General features: G+C 44.2%; 1 protein-coding gene across 1 annotated transcript in view; it reads right to left on the bottom strand.

Moving 5' to 3' along the window:
• Positions 1-16,502, bottom strand: part of DDX47 (DEAD-box helicase 47) — a gene marked incomplete at its 5' end in the record, with an annotated part of 196,184 nt that overhangs the window by 86,027 nt on the left and 93,655 nt on the right. The window contains one exon of the mRNA XM_089659240.1: positions 11,422-11,559. Coding sequence (XP_089515366.1) covers positions 11,422-11,559 — 138 coding nt within the window. The remainder of the gene's footprint in view (positions 1-11,421; positions 11,560-16,502) is intronic.

The following is a 16,502-nucleotide window of genomic DNA, read 5'->3' as shown; positions in this document are numbered from 1 at the left end:
GGAGACCAGGTTTTCTCAGTCCTCTGCGCCACGGTATCTTTCGCCTCATTATCCCACCTTTTACACAGCCTCGGCTCCTGAGAAATGCCGGGGTGTACTGATAGTTTTCAAATGCAATCTTCCTTTTATCTGTGCTCGGAATATAGTGGACCCCACGGGCAGGTATTTGCTTCTGCAGGGCACCCTCTGGGATCAGGAGGTTACTTTTGTCTCTTACTATGCACCCAATCGCTTTCAGCATAAATTCTTTTCTCATCTTTGCACCATTGTTTCCCGACACTCCAAGGGTCGTCTTCTTCTTTTGGGAGATTCAAATGTTACCTTGGATTTCACATTGGATAGGCCCGGGGGCGGCTCCGTCTCACGACTTAGTGCTAGAGGAATGTATGCGCTCTCTCATGCGGACGGAGTGGCTGGCGGACGTCTGGAAGGAACTTCACCCAACTGAGCGCGACTTTACATTCTATTCCAACCCTCATGACAGTTTTTGTAGAATTGACCAGATTGTAGATTCATGCATGTTCAGCAGGTTCCCTTGGTCAGGCAGATAGCCATTCCCTCCTCACCCTGGTTGGACCATGATCCCCTGGTACTCCTCCTGGCCCTTTCTGGGTCGGTACGGCGCCCCTTTCACTGGTGCATTAACCACATGCCGCCCAGCCACCGCCTATAAACGGCGGCAGGGCAGCGCTCGTAGGCAAAACGACGTTTTAAAACGGACCTCCTCAAAACAGGTAGAGGGCGCGCGTGAGGCCTGTCCGCAGCGGGTGTCAGCCGCCGGGTCACGGCCGGTTTTTACCGGCCGTTTTCCCGCGATGTGCTGTTATCACTGACACAGAGCAGAGCTGCATTGTTTACACACAGCCTGCTCTGTGACCGTTCCCCCAACAAGCTGAAGAGAGAGAGAAGAATTTCTCTCCCTCGATCAGCTCCCCCCTCCCTCCCCCCGTCCAGCACACACCCCCGCCCCCTAGTAAAACACTCCCCTTAAACAGTAAACTCTAAATATGTTAACCCCTTCCTCCCCAGTGACATTAGTACAGTATCAGTGGGTTTTTTTTCACTGATCACTGTATTGGTGTCACTGGGGATGTCAATGACCCCAAGTCAGTTCCCCCCCAGTGTCAAAATGTCCGCCACAGTCCCGCAGTCCCACCATAAGTCGCTGATTGCCACCATAAGTCGCTGATCGCCGCCATTATTAATATAAAAAAAATTAAAAATCCCAGTATCTTTCCCACCATTTGTAAACGCTATAACTTTCACGTAAACCAATTAAATTTACACGTATTGGGATTTTTTTTAGCAAAGACATGTCGCAAAATGTATTTTGGCAGAAATTTATGACTAAATTTGATTTTTGCATTTTTTTTTTTACTGGACATGTTTTATAGCAAAAAGTCCAAAATATTGTTTTTTTTCCCTCAAAATTGTCAGCCTTTTTTTTATAGCGCAAAAAATAAAAACCGCACAGGCGATCAAATACCACCGAAAGAAAGCTCAATTTGTGGGGAAAAAAAGGATGTAAATTTCATTTATGTACCGTATTGCATGACCGCACAATTGTCCATTAAACTAGCGCAGCGCTGTATAGCAGAAAAATGTCGTAAATTGCAGTATTTATACCATAGTTTGTAGACGCTATAACTTCCACACAAAGCAAATCAATATACACTTATTGGGATTTTTTTTACCAAAAACATGTAGCAGAGTACATTTTGGCCTAAATTTATAACCAAATTTGAATTTACTATATATTTTTTATAGCTGAAAAGTAAAAAATATTGTTTTTCTTCAAAATTTTTGGTCTTTTTTTGTTTATAGCGTGAAAAATAAAAAGCGCACAGATGATCAAATTACACCGAAAGAAAGCTCTATTTGTGTGAAAAAAAGGACGTAAATTTCGTTTGGGTGTAGCATTGCATGACCGCGCAATTATCAGTTGAATTAGTGCAGCGCCGAGTAGCAAAAAGAGGCCTGGTCATTAAGGGGGGTAAATCCTCAGGAGCTCAAGTGGTTAATGATTCTTTATTGACCACTCGGGTTACCTGCCAACAAATAGAATCTTTCTTATGCACATACTTCACGGAAAACTCGGGATCTGTCTCTTCGGCAGTGCCCCTGTGGGAGGCGCATAAAGCCACAGTGTGGGGTCATGTTATACAGCTGGCGGCGGTTCGGAAGTGGGGGCGCCGACTTTTGGAGCTTCATTCTCTACTGGCCTCTGTATATGCTCGTCGGAAGTCATTCCCATCCGCAGCCCATAAATGCGCACGGGATGCTCTGGCAGCCGAGTTGGACCTACTCGCCTCTTCGGAGGCAGAACGGGCCCTGCGTTGGACCAAACACAAATTTTATTCCTGTGCTAATAAGCAGAGTCTGATGCTGGCCAGGAAACTCAATTCTTTGGGGAAACCCCATAAATCGATCCGATTGCAACTTCCCGCAGATGGCTGTACTTCTAATCCCCAGCAGATTGTCTCCCGTTTCGCAGACTTCCTTTTGCGCCTTTACGCTAAACTAGATCCCTTCCCTGTGGCTCAGGCAGAGGTATTCTTCCAAGACCTCCAACTTCCTGGATTATCCGAAGCAGCACAGATGGCCCTCAACTCCGGTGACACTGTATCGGAAGTGTTCCAAGCTATCAAATCTCTATGGTCCACTGCGGCCCCAGGTCCCGACGGCTTTTCCGGCCTCCATTATAAGAAATCTGCAACCCTGTTAGCGCCCTTCTTGGCTATTTTAATGAGTTACGACAGGGCTCTTTGCCCTCTCCGGATGCGCTTAGAGCTCATATCTCCATGATTCCTAAAATGACCGATGATGTGCATGGGCCTTTCCGGCCCATTTCTCTTCTTAATGAAGACCTGAAGATATTGGGCAAGATTCTTAGTTTTCGTATCAAATATTTGCGTAGTCTGGTCCACAGGGACCAAGTAGGTTTTGTCCCTGGGAGGCAGAAGGGTGATAACGTTCGTAAGGTGGTCCAATGTGCTTAGACATATATAAAGCCTTTGAATCTCTATTTTGGGAATATCTGTGGTTTGTACTGTCTCGGGGTTTTGGGGATTCTATTCTTTCTTGGATTCAAGCCTTGTATTCTTCCCCTTCGGCTTCCATTAAGTACGCTGGGTATTTCTCAGATCCCTTTCCTATTTGGCGAGGGACGAGACAGGGCTGCCCCCTGTCTCCGGCGCTCTTTGTTCTGGCGCTTGAGCCGCTGGCTTTGGCGCTCCGGACTGATTGTAATGTATCGGGTGTTCCATATGCGGGACAGGAGTTCAAGTTGAACCTTTTTGCAGACTATGCCCTCTTGACTCTCACTAATCCCCTGACGACGTTTCCAAATTTGCAACAGGTTCTTGAGCGCTTCTCTTTGATTTCGGGTCTCCGTATTAATTTGGATAAGACTGTTGCGCTTAATATTACCTTGGCCTCAGATTTGGTTTCGCGCCTACAGTCCCACTTCCTTTACAAATGGGCTTCTTTTTCTCTTGAATACCTAGGCATTCGCTTGACCCCCACCTATGACTCACTGTTTGCTGAAAATTATAATCCATTGCTTCGCTCTGTGTCCTCTCTTATGCATTCTTGGCAATTTCCGCACCTGTCTTGGATAGGACGGGTTAATTAAGTGAAAATGACCATCTTGCCGAAATTATTATACTATTTTCGCACCCACCCAGTGCTGGTTCCTCCTCATTTTCTTCAGTTGATTCAGGCGAAGATTATGCGTTTAGGGCTGGGGGGTTTATCAGCCCAGATAAGAGTCTCCAGAACTACGCTTTTTGTTCATAGACTCCAGGGTGGTCTTTGGGTACCTAATGTAACTAAGTATTATCAGGCGATCCAGATTGCCCCTCTGTCTATGTTGCATGCTTCCTCAGACGTTCCTCTCTGGGTCCTGCTGGAACTACCTAATTGTGCCCCTATTGTGATATTGACACTTCTATAGCTTCCCCCTGCCCCCTACAGCACTGAGTCCGATTTTGCTCCATGGCTTACAAGTGTGGGACTTGGTACGTTACTCCAGTGGCCTGTCACCTTTCTTGCCTTTGCTTCCAATTACTAACCACCCACCGGGTTTAGATCAACCAAGGGCGTTTCCTTGGTGGATGGCCAACGGTTTTTCGCAGGTGTGACACTTTTTGACTTCTCGTCCCTTCCCTACATGGAATTTTCTTCGGGAGTCACGGGATGCTCCGGCGGAATTTTTTCATTACCTTCAATTGCGGCATTGGTTGATATTATTGCGGAGCACTTCTGCTGTCCTGTACCAGAAATCTGCCTTTGAACTACTTTGCCAACAGCGTCCGGGCACCCCGGGCCTTATTTCTCTTCTTTATGCAGCTTTGAACAGGCGCACGATGCATACTTCTCTTTCATATGTTGTTCAGTGGGAGCGCGACTTGGGGGTAATTGTGGATCTGGAGGACTGGAATAGGGCCTGGTCTCTTATAGCTAAATGTTCATTTAATATGACCACGCTGGAGGCGGCATACAAAGTATTGTTTTGTTGGTATTGGGTTTCGGCTCGTTTGGCCCAGGCAAACCCTGCCTGCAGTAATTGATGCTTTCGGGGTTGTGGCCATCGTGATGATGTATTGCATATCTGGTGGTCATGCCCGAGACTGCTTCGTTTTTGGTCTCATGTGTTTGGCCTCCTTGTTCAAATATTTTATTGTCATTTTAACAAACGGAAACTACAAAGGTAAAAGACATTTCGCAGACATAAGGTCATAGACAACAGTATCCGCGGTATTTATGTCTATACAAGGGAGGGGAGAGGAGGAAAATGCTGGTACAACAGTTTGGCGTTACAAATGGCAGAAGGTGAACAAAAACATTGTACGTAATTACAAGCAGAATTTTGAAAAGAAGGAAAAACATACTCTCCAATGCTGTACAAGGGGATCGGAACATGTGGACCTCAAATTATGCAGGATGGCATATGGAGAGGCGTCATAGGGGAAAAGAAAAAAGGGAAAGCAGGAGGGGGAGGGGGGGGGGGAGGGGGAGGATGAGGAGGGGAAACAAGTAGGGAAGGTCCGGAGGAAAGTGAGAATGGGAGGGGGAAGAGAATGACTTCACAAATAGTTACAAGAGATGGAATAATGTGTGGCACAGGTATAAGATGGTACCAGGGTAGCATAAAGTAAGGAGGTTTATCATGGAGTAAGAAGTGAGTCGTCGAAGTTTGACGGGAGAAAACACTCAACCCATGGGTTCCAAACACTCAAGAATTTAGGGATAGTGTCTAAAATTGTAGCTTCCACTTAAGCGTGAATCATAGCCTGTGTAACTCTATTTTTAACAACTACGATACTTAGGGAGAGAGATTTCCCTTGCCTCGACTATTGTAACTCCCTCCTCATTGGCCTACCTCATCGCAGGCTATCCCCACTCTAGTCTATCATGAATGCTGCTGCCAGACTCATCCACCTTACTAACCGTTCTGTATCTGCCACCCTTCTCTGCCAATCCCTCCACTGACTTCCAGTTGCCCAACGGATAAAATTCAAAACACTAACAATGACATATAATGCTGTCTACAACACTGCCCCAAATTACACAACCGATCTTGTCTCTAAATATCACCCAAACCGTACTCTCTGCTCCTCGCAAGACCTCCTACTCTCTAGCTCCCTTATCTCCTCCTCCCATGCTAGTCTCAAGGACTTCTCCAGGGAGTCCCCCATCCTCTGGAACTCCCTACCACAATCTATCAGATTATCGCCTACTCTACTTACCTTTAGGCGATCACTGAAAACCTCTCTCTTCAGGGAAGCCTATCCCGCCCTCTGCTAATACTGGAATCCTCTACTCTTCCAACCACTCCATTCCCAACAGTTATTACCTATTGTACCATTAACCCCTCCCTCCTAGATTGTAAGCTCCAAGGAGCAGGGCCCTCAAATCCCTCTTGTATTGAACTGTATTGTTACTGTATTGTCTCCCACTAATAATGTAAAGCGCTGAGCAAACCGTTGGCGCTATATAAATCCTGTATAAGAATAAAAATCATTTCCAAGATTTGTCTATGACCTGTTTGGCTGCTGTGGTAACTTGCAGGATAAGTTTGAATTGTGAATTGGTGACCCGGGGGGGGGGGGGGGGGGGGCGTAAATTGAGCAGAGCTGTGACGGGGTCTGGCTGAAGCGTTTTTGCGCTAAGTCTTGACAAAATAACAAAGATAACAATGTGTACCTACAATGTGTAACAATAACAATGTGTACCTGGGTCTACACAGCCTCGAAAGCAAGCGGGGGGAGTAGTTTGGTGCGTACTTTGCAATTCTCGCTGGGACCAAGTACTAGCGGGTTAAGACTTTATAATTGGTTTCTAGAGCTACTAAATATGGTATGGACGATTTGGTATTAGACCATATATTGTCCCAATTGTCGGCCAAGGTCTGCCTCCCATTTACGGGTGTATGAAGGAGAAGACATGGTGGCTGAGGTTGTTAGAAGGGAGTACAAGCATGAGATGAGGCCTCGTCTATGGGGGTCTTTGTGACAAGCCCGCTCAAAGGGAGACATAAGGTTGGTCTGGCTGGTTGTTGTAGTGTATGGAACGTAAAAGTGTTGCAATTGCAAGTATCTGAATATTTCGGAAGCTGGAAGGCCATGTGTCTCGCGCAATGAGGCGAAAGATTTAAATTTATTCCTTAGCAGGAAATGGTCGGTCCGGGATTTCAGTTTATCCCAGAGTGACAAAGTGAGATGTGATGGGGTTTGTTAGCGAGCGACGGTCTACAGGTCTTAACCATAAAAGGTGGACAGGGGGTCACAATCTATAGATTCGAGGACAACCCATTGAGGGATTTCGTGGGTCACGTGGTACTTGGGTAACTGTGCTAGGTGTGCCGCCTGATAGTATTTACTAACATCGGGGAGACCAAGACCGCTGCAAGTTTTGGGACGATACAGGGTTGAGCGAGGTATTCGGGGGCGACCGGAGCCCCATATGTAGGAAAAAATGCGGCGCTGTAAGACACGAAGATAATGTTTAGCTACCGAGGTTGGAAGAATTCTAAATAGATATTATTAGATATACAATTTTGGGAAGAATTGACATCTTCACGACGGCTATCCTACCCAGCCAAGCAAGTGGTAAAGAAGACCATTTGGTCATAAGGGCTGTGAGATGGGTTAACATAGGTGCATAGTTGGCAGCGTATAGATCTCATAATTTGGGAGTCCGTTTTATACCAAGGAAAGGAATAGAGTGCTGTGACCAGGAAAACGGGAGGATCAGTTTCAAATGGGCCAGATCTCTAGGGGGTAGGGATATATTAAGTGCTACTGATTTCTGGGGATTATTTAGGAGGCCAGAAAGTGAGCCAAACTGTTCAAGGAGCCAGAGGAGAGGAGAAGATATCAGAGGAGAAGTGAGAGAGTAGAACATCATCCGCAAAAAGACAATTTATGATGAGAGCCACCAATCTCAAGGCCACGGACATCCGGATTAGCCCTAACTAGAAGGGCCAATGGTTCTATGGCCAAGGCGAAAAGTAGGGGGATAACGGGCAGCCCTGCCTGGTGCCGCGGGAGATTGGAAATTGAGCAGACCTATGTCCTAGGTATTTAATTGTGGCTAAGGGCTCACGGTATAGTGAAAAGATCCAGGATAGGAAGTGAGGGCCAAAGCCCCATCGGTGCAGGATTTAGTGCAAATAGGGCCACGAAACTGTGTCAAATGCCTTACGGATGTCTAGGGACAAGAAACAGGCGGGAATATTGCGGGATCTAGCTAACTGTGCTAAAAGGGTTGCGCGTCTGATGTCGCCAGCTTGTCGAGTTGGAATGAAGCCCACTTGATCGTTGTGGATCAGGGATCCTATACACGAGTTGAAGCGCATGGAAAGAATTTTTGCTAGCAGTTTGATATCTATATTGAGAAGAGAGATTGGCCTGTAATTGGACCACTGTGTGTCATAAGAATTAGGTTTTGGGATCATAGAGATGTTGGCCTGTAGTGTTTCTGGGTTGAAGGTATGGCCCGATAGTATGGCATTGAAAGCAATAGTAAGGACTGGCGTTAGGGGGTGGGCGAATTTTTTGTAATAGGTGGCAGAAAAGCCATCTGGCCCTGGGCGCTTACGGGGTTTTAAGTATTTAATAGCGTTTAAGGTTTCAGCTGGGGTAATTGGCTGTTCTAAAGCTGTTAACTGGTGGGCCAATAACTTCGGAAAGGAGAGGGATGCTAAAAGTGTCAGCCTGGGATGGGTCAAAGGGTGTAGAGGAAGAGTAGAGTTGTGACAGATGTTTGTGGAAGACTTGTAAAATGCATTCCAGATTGCTAGTGAGGTTGCTAGATGAGGTACGTAATAGGATAGGTCTGGTGATCTGATCAAGCCTGCGAAGCGAGAGAGCTAAAAAGGTACCCGGTTTATTCGCTTTTGTATAGTATTTATGTCGGGATCTACGGAGTGATAGCTCCGCTTGATCTGTGAGAAGATCAAGGGCCAGTTGAGACCGATCTAGGGCTTCTCGGTTGGCTGGGGAAGGGGTCGCCTGGAAGGCTTGATGGGATTGGCTATAAGTTTGTTCAAAAAGGTGGCATTGTTGTCTTTTCTCTTTGTTTAACCACTAGCCTACAGGGCACTTATACCCCTTCCTGCCCTTGCCAATTTCCAGCTTTCAGCGCTGTCACACTTTGAATGACAATTGAGCGGTCATGCAACACTGTACCCATATGCAATTTTTATCATTTTTTTGTGACAGAGCTTTATTTTGGTGGCATTTAATCACCTCTGGGTTTTTTATTTTTTCTTAAACCAAAAACCACTGAAAATTTTGAAAAAAAAATGTTTTTTCTTAGTTTTTGTTATAAAATTTTGTAAATAAGTGATTTTTCTCCTTCACTGATGTGCGCTAATGAGGCTGCACTGATGGACACTGATAGGTGGCACTGATGAGGAGGCACTGGTAGGTGACACTAATGGGCATTGACAGGCATCACTGATGGGCACTGAAAGGCAGCACTAATACATGGCACTGATAGGCGGCACTGATAGGTGGCACTGACTGGCAGCACTAACAGGTGGCACTGAAAGGCAGCTCAGATGGGCACTGATATGTGGCACTGATAGGCACTGGCATGAGGCACTGATGAGCACTGACATAAGGCACTGATGGATACTGACAGGTGGCACTGCTGGGGCTACACTGATCATCAGGGCACACCGATCATCAGTGCCCTGATGATTAGTGTACATGTCCCCTCCGCGGAAAGCCGATTACCGGCTCTCCTCTCCTCTCGAGCTGTCAATGTGACAGCTCAAGAGGAGAGAAATGCCGATAACCGGTATTTCCCTGTTTACATGTGATCAGCTGTGATTGGACACAGCTGATTACATGACTGAGCCGACATCTTCGGCTCTTTCCATGATCGGTGATCCGCTGTGTCCGAGGGACACAGTGCATCGCCGATAGGCGCGCTGTGCGCTCCCTGAGCCATGCATGCACAGTGAGACTGGGAGGATGTCATATGACGTCCTCCCAAAAAGAGAGAACCACCTTGCGCCCGTCATATTACTATATGGCGGGCGAGCGGGAGATGGTTAAAAAAAAGACGCTTTGCTAATGCAGTACCAGCGTAGAACTGGTTTATGAGCTTCCCAAAGTAGGAGAGGGAAAATATCTGGGGTCTTGTTTAGAGCTAGATAATCTTTAAGAGCGGCTTCGATATCTGAACAATGTGTCGGATTTGCTAACAGGTTATGGTTGATGATCCAAGAGGAATCAGGATGGGATGGTGCCAAAGAGGCGATGGAAGTGAGTGCAACGCTATGGTCTGACCAGGGAATGGGGATGATATCAGAAGCTAAGAGCCGGGGGGAGGAGCTAGCGGTCATGAAGATGTGGTCTATTCTTGTGTGGTTATATCAGGATGATGCCTGCAGTTACAGGCATCATCCTGGTATTGTTTTTTTTCAGCTGGCGGTCAGCTTTCATGTAAAAGCATTTGTAGCAGATAATTAGCCACTGGATTGCTTTTGCAAGCAGTGGGAAGGGACATCCCCCCCACTCCCCCCTTTCACTGCTTTCTCGGGATGTTGATAGGGAGCTTGGCTTCCTTTAGTGACCATATTCCTTGAAATGTGAGAGACTGGAACACTTCTCCCCAGCCTAAGATACTGGAAACTGTTATTACTATCCATAGGTGAAGCAGATTTACTTTCATTGTGAATGCTGGATTGGAAATCCACCAAGCTAGAGAGGTTCCTTTCCCTGGAGAGAAGCATAGGGGTGGCAAGGGAGAGAGCGTGTATGTTCCAAGCCATCAGGATGTTGTGCTAAAGAGGCCTTTAGTGGAACTGAGAGAAGGGGACAGCCTCCAAAAAAGGCCAGAACTCTCATGGAGAATCTCACAGAGGGATGTCTCCTTGGTCTTAATATCTGAGCATGAGATCTGAGAGTGATGGGTTTTCTGGAAGTAAAGACTTTTGCTTGGGCTGTGTCCACAAGACCCAAGTACTTGAGGTGAAGGAAAGTTTGGAGAATAGATTTTTGAAAGCTGATAAAACCAAAAGCCTGAAGTATCTTGAATAATGCTGTGGACTGATGGCAGATATTTGGAAGGGAGGAGAGTCCTTCAGAAGGTGGTCATCTTGGAACCCAGTTACTTGAATGTCCTGAGTTCTTAAAAGGGTACGTAGTGGTGCAAGTATCTTTGTGAATACTCTGGGTGCACAGAAGAGGGTTTAATGGCAGAGCAACAAACTGGAAAGGTTTCCTACTGAAAAAGGGCAAAAAGCACTAATGAGGTAGGCATTGACAAATTCATCATAGATGTCACTAGTGGAAAGGTCCTTTTTCCACAGCAGAAAGTTCCAAAATCTCTTCCTTCAGGGGCTTCTACCTCCTCAAAACGCAGAACACCTCAGTGCCCTAAATAGGTTTCAACTTTTTGCTAAGCCAAGATTCAGCTATTCTTTTCTACACAAGATTTGGAACAAAAAAATCCCTTACTCAAAGGAGTGCAGGCACCTTACACCGCAAATAACTCTCAGCCCTCCTCACTCTGCAGAAGGTCTAATGACAGAACAGCTGTCTGCTCCCTGCTTTCTGAAAAGTTCAGACAAGCTGTAAACATTCTGCACTCTGAATGGCTGAAGAGAAGACTATAAACAGACATAACCTATGTAGGTGAATTCGTTTCATCTCTGTGTATCATCTGACATTTCACTGGGTATGTGTAAAGGTTTACAACCACTTTAAGTCTGACACATCCAAAACATGTCAATATTATTTGACGAATAAATAACAGGTCACTTGCTAGGATTATAGAATCCTATTCTGCATACACAATTCAAAATACCATTACAATGAAAATAGCCACTTATACGTAATTGTTCTTGCCTTGATGGAATCACTTACCGCAAGGTCGGCTAGATTGCCTGAGCTTTAAACTCACCTTAGAGTGTGTCGGAATGTCAAAATTTATCACAACATCCACATGTGGAATATCAAGTCCACGACTTGCAACATCAGTGGCAAGGAGAACTGAGCGAGATTTTGCCTTGAACTTATTCAAAGCTCCCAGCCTTTTGTTCTGGAGAGAAGAAAAAATGTTTTTAAACAAAACAGCTGCCATATCCAAAGTATACAATTACCAACCTTGTTAAGAATGTGCAGAAAGACCATGCTCATTTGTGGTAAGTATTATATACAACAACCCATTTTATCTTGTATTTTGGTAAAGCATAATTTACCAAATGAATGAAAGGTAATATCATGGCTACAGTAAACAGTATTCCTAATGAAAGATTTTGAGTGCAATTCCAAAACATGAAATAGCACGAATATTGTGGCATCAAAGGCTGTTTGCATATTTAAAGGTCCACTTTATGGAGTCTCTCTGGTATGTAGTATAAACCATGGACAAATTTAATTAAATCGGTTAGTCCACATTGCAGATTGTCAGTAAATCAGTTTTCAACTAAATTTAAAATGTTCCACATTTCTTGTATTTGGCCCATAGGAATGATTGAATTGTTGGAGCCTAAAGGAATTGTAAAAAAATGACAAATATGTAGTCATCTTATGTTGCACTGAGTCCTGTAATTCTTCAAGAGAGATGGAGTAGCAAACATGACTGGGCCGTTATTATAGATCACAAAAAAAGGTATTTGAAAAATTCAATGTGTAAGTCGTGTTTCTTCTTTTTGATTTTGGAATGTGATAAAGGTACTATTATGAATTCTATTATGAATTGACTCCAAAATATACTTACAGTATTTTCTGGCGTATAAGACTACTTTTTATACTTAAAAATATACCCCAAAAATTGGGGGTCATCTTATACGCGGGGTATAAAATGTGAACCTTGAGTTAGTTTGGGTCAAGCTGGCTGGATGTGTGGTAATACTGTACATACAGTATACCGTGCTGAGCCAAGCTGGCTCAAAACAAATGTCCCTATGACAGATTAATCTGTCAGCCCGCTGGATGTGCGGTATATACAGTATATTGCGCTGAGCCAAGCTGTTTCAAAATGTACCGGTACATCCCTACTGTAATCAGCCCGCTGGATGCGTGTATGTACAGTAGCTGCGGCTACATACAGTATACACTGGGCCAATCACGACGAGTGATGTATTCTACTAATGAATACAAAGCCTGCTCGGTATGGCCGAGTCAGAGAGGTGGGCTGATGATGGCACAACCTCAGCCAATCTGAGCAGGCTTTGTATTCATTAGTAGAAAACATTGCTCGCCGTGATTGGCCCAGCGTATACTGTATGTAGCCTAAGCTACTGTACATACACACATCCAGCGGTCTGATTACTGTAGGGATGTACCGGTACGTTTTGAAACAGCTTGGCTCAGTATACTATATATACCACAGTGGTATATATTCAGTATACTGTATATACCACACATCCAGCGGGCTGACAGATTAATCTGTCTGTCATAGGGACATTTGTTTTGAGCCAGCTTGGCTCAGTGCGGTATACTGTATGTACAACACTGCACATCCAGCGGGCTGTATATATACTGTATGTAGCCGAAGCTACCGTATTACCGCACATTCAGCGGTAACCATCTGATTTGGAATTTGATCCATATGATGACGGTCTTACAAATGTATCACAAGATATCATTCATGAACTTATGATGTCAGAGGATGAACATGAGGATTTTGAAGGATTTTAAGTACCATTAAACCATTTCAATGAAAAAAATCTGATTTTTTAAAAAGGTGTTGCCTTGGAAGGGGGGTAGTCTTATACGGCGAGTATAGCCCAAAACCTATGTTTTAACTGGAAAATTAGGGGGTCGTCTTATACACCCAGTCGCCTTATACGCCGGAAAATACGGTTAATTTCTTTGGTGGCTAACCACATTGCACTGCAATTTGGATGATTGTATAGTTACTTAAAAAAAAAAAAAATTGGGGATTTTTATTTTTTTTTAAATTATACTTACCTGGGAGCTGCTGGATGCAGCATAAACTATGCATTTTAATCAATATATCAGTAAAGTTTTCCAGGGAAGAAAACAGGGGAAACTTTAAAGAATTAACACCAGAGGTTGATCATCCTTCTTGAAACCCCCATGGCACACAGAACATGATCCTGTTTAAAACAGTGCAGAAGCTTGCAAAGGACATGTCTTTTTCTGTTTGTGCTGTAGCTCCACACCAGGCTGAAGCCCAATTGATGGGTATTTCCATAGAGGATCTACAGCACAGCAGTCAATCTACCTCACCCTCTTCATTCTGCAGCTCTGCCAACTAGTCTTCAAGCCCTGCACCTCTTCTGCTCTATTTCTCTGCCTTTCACACTGGAGGAAGACTGAGCCCAGACCCACCCACCAGATATTCTGGGGACAGTGACTAGAGTAGTGACTGTTGGTGTCTGGTGTTTGGAATGACAATGTGCAATGTGTGACATTGTTTATAAAAACACAAGTCCACAACAACACACACCAACTACTGTTCTAGTCTTCCTCCCCAGAATAGCTGCGGTTAGTTGTGGGCTAATTCTTTCTGCCAGTGTAGATGGATAGAGCAAAAGAGACACAGGGCTGCAAGTTGTGGTGTGCTCTGCTGTGTAAGAGCTGAGAATAGTTTAGTTGACACTTGCTCTTCCCCCTGCACTCCTAATTATAGTGCTTGGAGCTTGAGCCAAGCATCATCTATATCAATTTGTAGACAATATATCCTACTCCAATTGGATTTCCAAAGGTATATCTTACATCAATGACCTTTTCGAAAATATCCCTAAATCCTTCAAGTCCCTCCAAAAGCAATTCCTATTAACAAACCAAGACACATTCTACTATATACAGTACGTACAACCCACTATTTGTCAATTCTATCAGATTGGCCATGTAAAATTCCTCAACCTCCCAAGGGCCTTCCTCAAAGAGCCTACATCACGTCAAAAAGGCATCACAACCTTTTACACTAACAAAAAATGCAACTTTCACAAAACCGTTTTCCTTCAAGATTGGGACGTTGATCTAGGCAAAACCTACACTGATGTTCAATGGATTAAGGCTAGTAAATCCACATATAATGTGACTTGCTGTTGCATATTATGGGAACTTTCTGTTAAAATAGCCCAACGTTGGTATATGACTCCAGACAGAATTGTTTGCTTAAGTGCATCTCTGGCTAATCACTGCTGGAGAAACTGTTGCCAAAAAGCAGATATTTTGGGGATGCAATAAACTGACATCATACTGGTCATCCATATTTAACTTAATATCTGAGGTTGCCACACATCAATACCCTCTACTCTTTGCCTAACACTACCATCTCTTGATACTGATCTTACCCTCCTAAGTCACAACATACAATCTTAAATATCCTTTTGGCAGCAAGACTAAATATCACAAAAAAAAAAATGGAAAAACCCCATCCCCCCAACACTTTTGGAAGTAATAGATCTAACCCAACTCCACTGTTCTTATGAACTTATAATGGCCTATAACCACGTGTCTAAACTACGGCACCCCTGGCATGAATGGTATTCCTCCTATCTTTGACCATTGAGTTTATATATCCTTAACCGAACAATTTGTCCATTTCCTACCCATATAAATTTAATATTCGGAACTAACCCCCTCCCATTATTTGGGAGGGAGAGCACTCTTCCCCATAAAGAAGTCCCCTCACTTATGGAATCACCCATACTATAAATATCTTTTATAATGACCAAATACTGAGTCTAAAGTTACTGTGTATCTGAATAATTGCCATCAGATACTTGATTTTTGTACGCTTGTTATTGTTCTATTTTACAAATGTTTAATAACAACCTATTGAAATAAAAAAGTAAGCGGAAGATGGAGAGTCCTACAAAACTATTTCAGGGACCTAGGGGCTATATTGAAGAAAAGGACCTCTAAGGCAGTACTTTCAGAAATACCGCCTGCATCTCAAGAAAGACCATAGAGGCAGTAGGAACTTAAGGAACGTAACAAGTGGCAGAGGAACTGGTGCAGGAAGGAGGGGTTTGGTTTAATGGAGAACTGGGCTGACTTTTCGGTCCGTTACCGTCTCTACAGCAGGGACAGAAGAATGCACCGAAATGGGGAAGGTGGCGCTCTTTTGGGAGAGGTGATGGCAAAAAAGATGGAAGAAACTAGGTAGTGGTGGTGGTGGTGGGGGGGGGGGGGGGGGGAATAAGAAGAAACTATAGCCAGAAGTGAGCAAAGGTCAGTGGTTGCCACAATGGGTGACATCAGTCGTGCAACTAGAGTACCAAAATTCAAGCTTTATAGGTTGGCAGAACCCAACTGCAAGCTCAGAACAAAAGAGAAAATAATATGCACCCATACAAAACTAAGAGGTATGTGCACAAATGCTAGAAGTCTAGCTAACAAAATGGAAGCAATAGAGCTACTGATGCACGAGAAGGATTTCAATTTCATGGAAATATAAGAACCTTGGTTTGACAGCTCACATGACTGGCTTGTGACTGTCCAGGGGTACTCCTTTATCAAACTGACAGGGAAAGAAGAAGAGGGGGTGGGGTGTGCATGTATCTAAAGAATGACTTGCCAGCGAACACATGGGACAACACTGCTAATGGGCCAAGGGAGAAGCTGGAATCCGTGAGGCTGGAACATCAAAGGGAAGCAAAAATACAAAACATACAGTATTGGGCATGTGTTACAAGCTCCCTAACCTTAAGGATGAGGAGGAGTCTGACCTACTGTCACAGTTAAGAATGGCAGCAAGGCAGGGCAATGTCATTATAATGGGGGGACTTCAATTATCCAGATGTTGACTGGGCATACAGAACTGCTCATTCATTTAATGCTCACCATTTCCTAAATATCTTGCAGGAAAACTTCATGTGTCAATTGGTGGATACCCAAACTACAAAAAATGGTCTGCTAGATCAATTAATTAAAAACAGCACAGATCTAATCACAGATGTGGAATTAAGGGATAACTTCGGAAACAGAAATCACAGAGTAATTACATTCAGTGTAAATCATAGGAAAAGGAGAAAGAGGGTGAGGACACTTCGTTTCAAA

Source organism: Staurois parvus, unplaced genomic scaffold, assembly GCF_062004578.1.
Source record: "Staurois parvus isolate SC_StPar_1 unplaced genomic scaffold, SC_StPar_1.0 ptg001139l, whole genome shotgun sequence".
Lineage (NCBI taxonomy): Eukaryota > Metazoa > Chordata > Amphibia > Anura > Ranidae > Staurois > Staurois parvus.
The sequence above is the reverse complement of the archived record's forward strand: the minus strand, read 5'-3'. Positions and strand labels throughout refer to the sequence as shown.